At 40.5% G+C, this 12001-nt stretch overlaps 1 protein-coding gene across 5 annotated transcripts in view; it reads left to right on the forward strand.

The window, feature by feature from the left end:
- Positions 1-12001, forward strand: part of ANO6 (anoctamin 6) — a 217735-nt gene that overhangs the window by 29356 nt on the left and 176378 nt on the right. For 2 of the 5 annotated variants that reach the window (XM_060191445.1, XM_060191446.1), the window contains exon 2: positions 5460-5618. The exons of the other annotated variants lie outside the window; for them this stretch is intronic. In XM_060191445.1, coding sequence (XP_060047428.1) covers positions 5594-5618 — 25 coding nt within the window. In that variant the 5' untranslated portion in view covers positions 5460-5593. The remainder of the gene's footprint in view (positions 1-5459; positions 5619-12001) is intronic. 5 annotated transcript variants of the gene reach the window in all.

The following is a 12001-nucleotide window of genomic DNA, read 5'->3' on the forward strand; positions in this document are numbered from 1 at the left end:
AAAAACAAGGAGATTATTGACATATGGTCCATTAATATTACTAATAAATATTGCTTGCGCTACTGAATTAAGTCTGAAAATACCAAGAGAGAAATTAGCTTAAAGCATTGAATTTCCAAGTAAGTCTGCCTTAGTGTAAGTACACAGTATGTCTTTAATTGATTTTATTCCTCTGGTGACTTTATTCAGTTTGAACCGGGGCGCACTTTTCATAATATTATAATAGGAGTGAATAAAAAATAGAAATGTTGACTTACTGTCTATAGTGAATAATTTCAGTAAAAATGGCTGTATCAGCAGCTTTCATTGGAACCAGTGGGCACAAGACTGAAGCATATTGGAAGTTTACCTTGTGGTTTTTGGTTTTCTCACAGTTTCCAGTGTAATCCTTTTTTAAGTTCCTCAGGATTTTTGTAACCTGGGTCAATATAGTGCCTGAAATATTTCTACACTTGAGGATTCAAGTGAAAGTAAACATTGAAAGCCGTGAGGAGAGAGCACCAAGGTAGAGGCTTGTGGACTTTGCAAAAGAGAGCTGGCCAAGTAGCTTGCATTAATGTAGAGAGAGCAGTTGTGGTTGTGAATACAGAGGAGAGGCTTAGTGAACTTTGGGTTCAACTCATTCAGTCTTAGAATGAATGGAGTCCATTGTTAAAAACATAATGAGGTCCAAATGTAGACTTTTATCCACTTAAAAGTTTGAAAACAGGCAAAGCAGTGACTAGTCTGTTTTGACATTACCTTGCTTCAAATGAGGGTAGACTAGATGCCTTCATAAGGCCAGCTACACCCTACCTTCTAGTGAAATCAGCCTATTCAGCATTTAAGTTTCCGTTCTGTGAATGTTTAAAACTAAAAAAATTCAAGAAAAGATCAATATAAAGTTTCTGGTATAGTTATAAATAATCTATATATCTTAACAAATGGAATTCTTATAAAAATGCTATTAGGAGCTTTTAACATAATAGCCACTTTTATTGATGACAAAATTAAGAGGAAAGTTAGGCAATTCACCTAAAGTCACACAGCAGACAGTTCACGAAGGCGAACTTTGACCTAATTGTTAATTCCCGCTGAATAGATAGGCCATATATTGTATTTATCACATATTAAAACCACAGATACAGACATGACAATAAAAACATAATTTAAAAAGTAACACTGTTTCTCATATTGGCTGGTTAGTTGTTGGGCTAAGGCAAAAATTAGTAAAGTCATGGGCCCTTTGGAACATACCTAAAATAGACTTCTTAGCTTCTTCCCACCTGAAGAGCCCTAGTTTCATCGGCTCTATTCCTACCTTTGGGTGCCTGTTTATTAAACAATTTGCCCTTCTTAATATCTTTTTAAAAAACCATTTACTTATTTATTCCCTCCTGTTGCCTTTGTTGTTTATTTTTCTTGTTATTATTGATGTCGTTGTTGTTGGATAGGACAGAGAGAAATGGAGAGAGTAGGGGAAGACAGAGAGGGGGAGAGAAAGATAAGACACCTGCAGACTTGCTTCACTGCCTGTGAAGTGACTCCCCTGCAGGTGGAGAGCCAGGAGTTCAAACCGGGATCCTTACGCTGATTTCTGAGCGTTTGCGCCACCTGTGCTTAATACGCTGTGCTACCGCCTGACTGCCTGATTACTTTTTTAAAAAAAAAATATTTATATATTTATTTATTTATTGGATAGAGACAGTCAGAAATCAAGAGGGAAGGGAGAGATAGAGAGGATGGGAGACAGAGAGACACCTGCAACACTGCTTCACCACTTGCAAAGCCTTCCCCCTGCAGGTGGGGGGTGGGGGCTCAAGCCTAGGTCCTTGTGCACTGTAACGTGCACTCAACTAGGTGCACCGCCACCCAGCCCCTCTGATTACTTTTTTTGAGGATGAGTTTGCTATGGAAAAAGTAGCTGTTACTCTTGAGTCCGGACTGGAGCACAGTGCTACAGCTTAACCTGCCCAGCCTCTGTGTTGTTTTGTGTTTACAGTAATGCCTTTGAATGGTACTACATGGGACTTCCTGTGAGGATCTGAGAGTAGATGTTAAATTACTCTGAATGCCTTTGAAGCTGATTGAAGAACCTGGTCTGGGAGGTGGCTCAGTCTAGAGTACATGCCTTCCATGCTTCCTCTGGTCACTCTCTGAAGCTCTGGGCTTGATCCCTGCTACAAATTGGGAGTATCATGGATGACACCAAGAGTGAGAATGGGCAGAACCTCATAAAATAGCAGAATGGAGCTTTGGGTTCTCCTTCCCTCCATCTCTAAACAAATCAAGAACAAAAACCTTTAAAAAGCCCTATTATGTTTAATAAGAGAGAACAGACTACACAGAAAATTAACCTGATTTTTTAATTAAAAAAATTATCTTTATTTATTGGATAGATACAGCCAGAAATCAAGAGAAAGGGAGAGAGACAGAGACATAGAGACAGACACCTGCAGCACTGCTTCACCATTCATGAAGCTTTCTTCCTGCAAGTGGGGACTGGAGGCTTGAACCCCGGTCCTTGCACATTTATAACATGTGCTCTTAGCCAGGTGTGCCACCACCTGGCCCCCTGATTTGTATCTTAGTAATAGTACATTTGCAAATTATTACTTTTTTGAATCGTGACCACTTCATCGAGCAGTGATTTTTCTAGTATGTATATTCCTTTGGATTATACCTTGCTTTTGAATTTGTCTTACTCTACCCTGTATATAGGTCTATATATTTTATATAGGTCTGTATATATTTGTCTCACTCTACCCTGTATATAGGTCTGCGAACTTGTGTTTCACGGATAACACATTCATTGGTAGCACAAAGTATGCCCATATTAAGACATTTCAAGGATCTCCTGTTGCGGGAAGGTTAAAGAGAATGCAGGTTTGCTGAGGGAAGAAGAAGCTAGTCTTTTTAATACTATTTCATGTAAATTTAGAGTTAAGCTTCTTCTGAAGGAAAAAATGCCTATGATTCATTATGTTATCTATCCATTTATCACCATCTGACCTCTAGACATTTAACAACATGCCAGTTGCATGTGCATGCTGATATATTATCTACTATTCCTTTTGAAATTACTGCCAGAATTTATTGATCTGTGAGGTCAGGTCTATATAAAGTCTGAGGAGCACCTGACATGTTTTCTGTAAACTCTTCTGAAAAAGCTAGCTTTGGGAAGAGCTATGCTGCCTTTTAAAAGTCCCTCCCCCATTTAAGGGCTTGTTTTATTTTTATGTTATTTTTATGAGAGGGGGATAGGCAGTAGGGAAGCTTCTCAGCTCTTGGAAGTGCAGTAGCAGGGACTTGAACTTGATCTACAGGCATGGCAGTGAGTTCTTTCCCCAGCTACAGTGTTGCCTTTTACTATGTATTTCAGCTAATGGCAGAAATGAAACTCAAGAACTACCTGACTAGAGTTAGCTAAAGATTGTCTAGGTTGTCTTTACAAGTTAGAATACAATGTTGATTTTATAAGAATTAGAAGGAAGCGGACAGTCAGGCTTATCTCAAGATCCTGTGAAAACAGTAGTACAGAGGTAACATTTTGTGTATATTTTTGAGACTCAATCTGTTCTGCACTTTACAAAAATAAGTTTTTGGCCAGAAATTCTAATCATTCTCCAAATAATTCTCCCCCACTGTCACCAGGGAAAATGTTGAAATGAAAGCATGATGAAGAAGAAACTATGTCATAATTGTTGTTGACTTTTAAAAACAGAGGCAAGATGCAACTTGTAGCAACATGGCCCAATACTTCTTATGCTCATAGAGTAGTAAAAAGAATCTGCTAGGAGACTTTTAAGTGTTTATTTATTTATTTTCCCTTTTGTTGCCTTTTTTTCATTGTTGTTGTAGTTATTGTTGTTATTGATGTCGTCATTGTTGGATAGGACAGACAGAAATGAAGAGAGCAGGGGGAAGACAGAGAGGGGGAGAGAAAGATAGACACCTGCAGACCTGTTTGACCGCCTGTGAAGCGACTCCCCTGCAGGTGGGGAGCCAGGGGCTCAAACTGAGATCCTTACGCAGGTCCTTGCGCTTCGCACCATGTGTGCTTAACCCGCTGTGCGACCGCCTGACCCCCACTAGGAGATTTTAAACAAAAGTCCAGTTATCTGTTGCTGCCTAGCAAAGTGTCCTAGATGTTAAGACTTCCAGCAACAATCATTTTAATTCTTAAAGATTTATTTAGTGGAGTGGGAAAGGGAAGGAGAGTGAATGAGTGAGAGAGAATTAAAGCATCACTGTACTGGAAATCAGGACCTCACACAGGCATGCCCTGTGCTGTACTGCTGAGACACGTTCCTCTCTGCAACATAACAATAATGTCTGTTATTATATCTTGTGATTTTGTTCACTGACAGTTTTCTGTATATATCCTTGAGTCTGAAAACAGGGCTCAGTTGGGACATTCATCAGGCCCTATGTGTGACCTCTTAAACACGTGGCCTTAAAGCAGTGGGAGTTACTCCATGGCGGCTCAGAGACCCTGGCCCTAAGACTAAACAAAAGTTGCACGTTCTCTTATGACTTCCCCTTCAGAGTCACAGGAATCATTTCCACCATATTCTACTGGATAAGCAGTTACTGGCTTCCCATATTCAAGATAAAGGTATTGCAAACAGTTAAGGACCATATTTCTTTTTTAAATTTCTTTATTGGGGAATTAATGTTTTACATTCCACAGTAAATACAATAGTTTCTACATGCATAACATTTGCCAGTTTTCCATATAACAATATAACCCCCACTAGGTAAGGACCATATTTTAAAGTTGCTACAGTCCCATTCATGGAAATTTATTAAGTTGTGGTAAAACTTGATATTTTAAACTTTTTGCTTTCTTGAGACTGGAGTGATGTGCTTACTATGGCTGTGGCCCAGGTTCTGGTCCTGCCACCACATGAGAGGGGTTCTGTTACTAGAAAAAGTTCTGGTGTTGTAGTGTTCTCTCTCTCTCTCTCTCTTTCTCCCTCCTGCCCTCCATCCCTCCATCCCTCCATCCCTCCTCTCTCTCTCTCTCTTTCTTCTGAATAAAAGAGCACCCTGGAATAGTGAAATTGTGTATGCATGAGGCCCCATGCATTCATTCATGTACACACACCCTCTTTTAAAAAAAATTACTTATTTTCCCTTGTTATAGTTATTGATGTCATCATTGTTAAATCAGACAGAGAGAAATGGAGAGAGGAGGGGGAGAAAAAGATTGACACCTACAGACCTGCTTCACTGCTTGTGAAGCGATCCCCCTACAAGTGGGGAGCCAGGGGCTTGAACCAGGATTCTTAAGCAGTTCCTTGCGCTTTGCGCCACTTGCACTAAACCCACTGCACTACCACTCGACTCCCCACACACTCACTCTTAACCTTCTTAAACTTTCATTTCTGTGAGAGAATGAACTGACTTAAATTAACACCCTGTTCTCTTCTTTCTTGTCAAATTTGCTTATTCATTCTTTTTTTTTTTTTTTTTAGCCCCATCACTATTAGGGCTTAACTGCTCTGGGCTTACTTCTTCAGATAGAGAGGGAGAGAGACAGAGAGGCAGAAGGAGAGAAGGAAAGACAACATATCACTGAAGCTTCCAGAGTCCAGCCTGGATCTCACACATGGCAAAGCAGACATACTACACAGGTAAGCTATTTTCATAAAAATTTTAAACTTTTATTCATCTTGCCCATGTATCCAGCTCTCTCACATGTAGTTATTTAAATATGGAGCTCTTTCAAAATGTTTATTTTATGTAATTTAATAAGAGAGATACAGAGAGAAACAAACAGAGCAAGAGAGACCAGAGTACTTATTACTCAGCTCTGGCTTATGATGGTACTGGAGACTGAACCTGGGACCTCAGAACCTCAGGCATAAAAGTCTGTTTTTGATGTGTGTAACCATTGTGCTGTCTCCTAGCTCTTAATTTGGAGATCTTGAAAAGTAGAGGTTGAGAGTTGTCGTTAACAACTCCAGTTGTTAACTCCCGGCTCCAGCAGGCCAGGCTAGCTTCACGGCGGTAGACAGAGACTCGAGGACACACGGCTGGGCAAAGAAGCTTTATTCACGAGTGGGCAAACGTGCTCTCTTGTCTTTCTGCTCTGTTGGCAGAGAGAGACTCTTAAACTAATCACCACACAGATCTGTCCTCATGCGGCTCCACCAAGAACTCTGAAACTATGTAGCATAGGGGGTGGGGAAAAAAAGAGGTGCGAAACTAGCAAGGGCCAAACCAATTTCTCCCAGAGGTGGAGGGAAGGAGACCAAATCAATATGAAACATACAGCAGAGAGCATTATATTCGGTCTTGACTTGTTGAGGTGAAGAAACAGGTTTCTCAACATTCCATTTCTAATCAATAGCTACTTGAGGACAGAAAGCTTGTAACAGTGCTAGCTTCACCTGATCACACACACGCACACGCACACACACCCTGCCTACCTCATTACAGCAATTGGAAAACAACAATTTATACATAAACAACCAAATAGCCTGATTTGGTGTACTACCTAGCCATACTTTTGAAGTGAAGTAAGATGTTTTGTTTTCATCTCTCTTAAAGACTTGTATTAAACCTGAATAATGTAGGTGGTATGGTAAAGGGATTAAATATTAATAACTTAAATATTACAGGCCAGTGGTCACTCTCAACATGCATTTTTATCTTCAAGTCCACCTAAGTATGGCGATTTTTAGGTATTGTCTTCATTAGCTATAATCTGTAAGAAATGGCGTCTCTCCATTGGCCCCTAGCCAGAGGCATGTGCTGAAATGTGGCCAACAGTGTTGGCATTAAATACTCATTTCATCACTGTGAAGGAGCTATGTTCTCCAGGCCTATAAAGCTCACTAGTGTTGGAGCAGACAAAACAACAGTGATATGCTTGGGCCCAGGTTGGAAATAGCCTTCACAGGAAGCAGTTTCCTCTACTATTAAGCCAGAATAATTCTCACATTTATTTTGAGGCTCAGTTAGTTAACTGAGAAGAACATGGAGGGAAGACTAGTATTTATTTTTATGTTCTGCCTCCTTGGGCTTTCCATCTGTGTAATTCCACTACTTCTAGCACTTTTTCTTTTATAGATGGAGACAGAGAGAGAGAGAGGGAGAGAGAGAGAGAGAGAGAGAGACTATAGCACTAAAGCCTCCCTTCAGTGTAGTGAGGACTGGGGGTTGAACCTGGGTCATGCATGTATGTGGCAAAGAAGCATACTATCCAAGTGAGCTCTTTTACCAGCCCAGAATTTTTTTCCTTGTAATTTTAGAGAGAAACAGAGAAGGCTAGAGATAGAAGGAGAAACATCACAGCCCCACCCCACCATTCATGGAAGCCCTCCCACCACCCCAAGTCTTATCCCGGGCATGGTGTGCCCATGAGGTACCCAGGCCTTGCAGGTAGGTCTCAGTGCACAGTGAAGTGTGTGCTGTATCAGATGAACTATCTGTCTTCCAGTTATGTATTTATTTTAGCTGTTCTGTATGTCATTTCATTCATTTTTTAAAAATGTAATAGACTGGAGATGGACATACTTAAATGTATATATTGAATTCTCGGGCAAAATATAATACCGTTATTATCTTAAGTTCATCTCTTTTATCTAAGTCAACTTTGAAGATTAGGGATTTTTACTAACCTTCTGTTTCACAGATATTAGAGTTGTGGTTCCTAGTTTTATCTTTTTAAAAAATCTTTAGTGAAAAAACGACCACTTTAGGTTTACTTTCTCAGGTGCTGACAATAATTAAGACTTATTGTGGTCTCCTTTTTAACATAGTCATCCTTTTTTGTTCTGTCACAAATTTTAGTTGCTTTACTGATATCCTGTAAGCCAGAATGTAGACAAAGATTCAACAGGTAGTAAGAAGTATTCTGTAATTCACACTCATATGGTCACTGGATGAAAGTGAGAATATGGGAGTCGGGCGGTAGCGCAGTGGGTTAAGCGCACATGGTGCAAAGCACAAGGACGGGTTAGGATCCCGGTTCAAGCCCCCAGCTCCCCTCCTGCAGGGGAGTTGCTTCACAGGCGGTGAAGCAGGTCTGTAGGTGTCTCTCTGTCTCTCTTCCTCTCTATCTCCCCCTTCTCTCTCAATTTCTCTCTGTCTCTATCCATATACAAATAAATTTAAAAAAAAAGAAAGTGACAATATTCAGAGAAAAAAGGAAATGATAGCACTTAATGATACTTGTGTTAACATTTGGTCTTGTGTCGGGAGAGAAAAAAAAATTTAATCATTACTACTAGTGTGTAGGCACCGATTAATCAAAATGGTCTCTGAACCTGCACATTTACTCTCTGGGTAAAGGTGGTCTTGATTTCCATCTCTCTGGGTCTTTCCCCACTCCTCATAGACCTGCTATCTAATTTAAATAATTCTCTTTATTCCCTTGGCTCTTTATACAAATTCTGGAAGGCTTTATAAACTAGTGCTCCCAGCTTAATTCTGTGTATGAGAAGTAGAAATTTAGCCCACCAGTTTGAAAAAATAATGTTATTTACTTGCTTGTGAATTTAGGTTTGGCTTGTTAATCAGATAATAGAAAGTTATCAACACAATTTAGTAAATATAAGAATCTCCCTTTCTCTCCCACTCTTTCTCTCTTAAAAAGGAAGTGCAACTTTCCAGTTTGTCCCATTTTGCTCATCCCTGATTTGATATTTGGCTCATTTCTCATTTGACATCAAGTGGACTCCAGAGAGTCACCTTGATGTCAAAGCAGAGACACACCTGCCCGCAGCAGTGCTTCACCATTAGTGAAGCTTTTCCCCCTATCCCCCAGGGGGCATGAGCTTGGGTCCTTGCTCATGGTAACTTGTGCACTCTACTGAGTGCACCACTGCTCAACCCCTTGGTTGTTGCTATTTTTTTTATGACCTTCGTGTTGAACTTGCTTCTGCAGTTTACTGAAAGCCTACCAGGATTAGCAGTCAACATGACAACAGGAACATGAATCAAAGGCCTAGCTTTGTCCTGCTTACCACTCCTTCCTTGGTCTTTCAATACTAATTGTCATTTGTTTTTTGTCCAAAACATGAATGGGTCTTGAATTTATTATTATCTTTATCTCCTTTCCTTTCCTCTCATCTCCCTCTCCTCTCCTCATTATTGGATAGAGACAGAGAAAATTGAGTGGGGAGGGAGAGATAGAGAGGGAAAGATACCTGCAGCCCTGCTTTACCTCTCATGAAGCTTTCCCCTGTAGGTGGGGACCAGGGGTTTGAACCTGGGTCCTTGTGCACTGTAGTGTGTGTGCTTAACCAGGTGTGCCATCATCTGACTCCTTAAATATTAAACATAATAAGCTAAAAATAAGAGACATAACTGATTATCATTTCAACCTGAGCACTCAAACTTGTTCAATAGAAAATCCGTAAGATGGGTATAGTTATATAACTATATAATGTAATCCATAAGATAGGTATAGTTATATTGCTATTGACAGTTATAGTAAGATTATAGTAATGAGCCAATACTTGTTGTTGGTGTGTACTTCATATATACATTTTTAAAAATATTTATTCCCTTTTGTTGTCCTTGTTTTATTGTTATAGTTATTATTGTTGTTGTTATTGATATCATCACTGTTGGATAGGACAGAAATGGAGAGAGGAGGGGAAGACAGAGGGGGAGAGAAAGATAGACACCTGCAGACCTACTTCACCACCTGTGAAGCTACTCCCCTGCAGGTGGGGAGCTGGGGGCTCAAACTGGGATCCTTACAGTGGTCCTTGCGCTTTGCTCCATGTGCGTTTAACCCGCTGCGCTACCTCCAGACTCCGACTTTTTTTAAGTTAGTTTGATGATGATGATTTTTCATTTATTGGGGCATCACCTCACCAGAATAACTTATTTGCAGAGAGTGAGAGAGAGAGAGAGAGAGAGAGGGAGAGAGGGAGAGGTCACAGCATCAAAGCTTCCTTCAGAATGGTGGTGGCCACAGTTGAACCTGGCTAACATATACAGAGCAGCGTTGTCCAAGTGAGCCCTGCCGCCAGTCCCTTTTGAGTGAATTACAGTCTCCTGTAGTGATTTCTTAGCCCGTGTGGTGGCTAAGACGAGTTATGGCTCCATCAGCTCTCTGGGGTGGGTAGATACTGCATTTCCTTCTGCCTTAGGTTTCACTCTCTCTTCTATGGTCGTTTAGAGATTGTATCTCTTATGACTGATACTGTTGACTTGAGTGTCCGTGTGCACACATACACAGGTGTCCCTCTAGTTGACAAAGATGAGCAAAGAGGAAGAATTTATAATATTTTGCTTTTTGTGGCTTATCACATCCTGCCCCAGTGATCATCCCAGAGCCTACTGTTTTCGTAACCACATTTACCTAAGGCAGTCAGAGTGATTTATTTTCATAGCTGTCTCTCCCTTGTTGCTCTGGTACCTTGGAAGGGCTAATCTTCTCCATTTATTTGATTGTTGCTATTGTTAATCATTACAAAATCTTATTATGACTGCCCATATATAAATCAAGGAAAGGAAATCTGATTTCTTGCATTCTAATGCAGTTAAAAAAAATTCATGGGGAGTGGAGACTTTTTATGCAAATGTAAGCAGCTGACAGAGTAAATCTGGGCACAGACTCTTGCTATTACAATCATCTTTTGACCCTAGCCACCCTCTGTATAGTCCCAATAATGACCATTTGATACTTATTACAAAGCATATTAAATTCCTTGATTAACTGAACCTTTCATTCCCTTTTTTTGTCTTATATAGCATTGAGAATAGATTGCTCTATTATCATTCTTGCCAGAAAACCTATAAAATTATTCATAAATTTATTTTAAATTGGAGATGTATTAATGTATTATTAGATGTACTGAGCAGAAAACATTTCTCTCCACATTTGAATGGCAGGAACATGGTTAGAAATTCCCTCACTGCTGAATATTAATCGTCAGCTCCATATGGCTGGTGGAGAGAGCTTCGAGAGGCAGCCAGGATGTGTCAGTTTTTACCTTCATTAAGGATTGTTTCTTTTCTATGTATGATATTATCTGAGATTTAAAATGGACTGAGTGACCTTTTAATAAAAAAGGGAGGGAGGGCCAGGAGGGAGGAAAGGAGGGACAGAAAGGATGGGGCGTTGTATGCCCCTAAGATGGGTTGTTATTCCCTCTTGATTTCTGAGTCCGTTGCTCTCTTTTTTTCCTCCTCCCAAGCCTCCTGGTCCCTTTGTGGTCTCCTGATGCCTCTGCTCACCTTCCAACACTGAGTTACTTCAAGTGCCAGCCTCATGCACGTTGGTTTTCTCTCCTGCCTATGTGTCCTGAGAGCCTGCCTGATCACACGTGAGATGTGTGGGGTCAGGCCTTTCTTGGCTTTCAGATTCCAGGCCCTCAGAACCCAGAGAATCTTTCTAGGTTTTTCTCCTTCTGTTCCCCCCTGTCCTCTGACCTCTTCAGGCTGGTCCACTCCTAGCTCTCCAGCACCGAGCCAGACACCTGGCAGGGAGCAGGCTCTCAGAATGTGACTGTGATTTAGTGTTCATGGTGGCACTGGAGTCCTCCACCCATAACAGGAACCTCTTCTTTTTCTCTCTCTCAGTCAATAGCATCCACCATTTACCTCTCTCTCTTCTCTCTTTCTTTCCCTGTACCACCTCAGTGCTACTTTCTTGTTTCATGTCCAGTCCTTTAATTTTTTTCTAAATAATTTCATTAGGAAAACAGTGGTTTACTGGACAGTTATTGACACAAGAGCTTAGTTTCTTTTCTTCATGCTCATGTGATACTTGTCTACATTACCACTCCTGACACTAACCCAAGTCCCTCCTCATCATCCTGAATTGGCTACCTAGTTCCTCCCCTCACATCTCCCTATAAAAGTCCAGGGTCTTTTCCCCTTTGCTGCAATTCACCTCACTCAGTCAAGCTTCACTCTGCATTTCCCTTTTCTTCATTTGTTTCTTAAGTTCCACCTAAAGAGACATCATTCAATATTCTTCTGGCTTATTTTATGTAGCATGATTCCTGCAAGTTATGGAAAAGGACAGGATTTCATAATTTCTTACAGATGG

Source organism: Erinaceus europaeus, chromosome 5, assembly GCF_950295315.1.
Source record: "Erinaceus europaeus chromosome 5, mEriEur2.1, whole genome shotgun sequence".
In the NCBI taxonomy this organism is placed as follows: Eukaryota; Metazoa; Chordata; class Mammalia; order Eulipotyphla; family Erinaceidae; genus Erinaceus; species Erinaceus europaeus.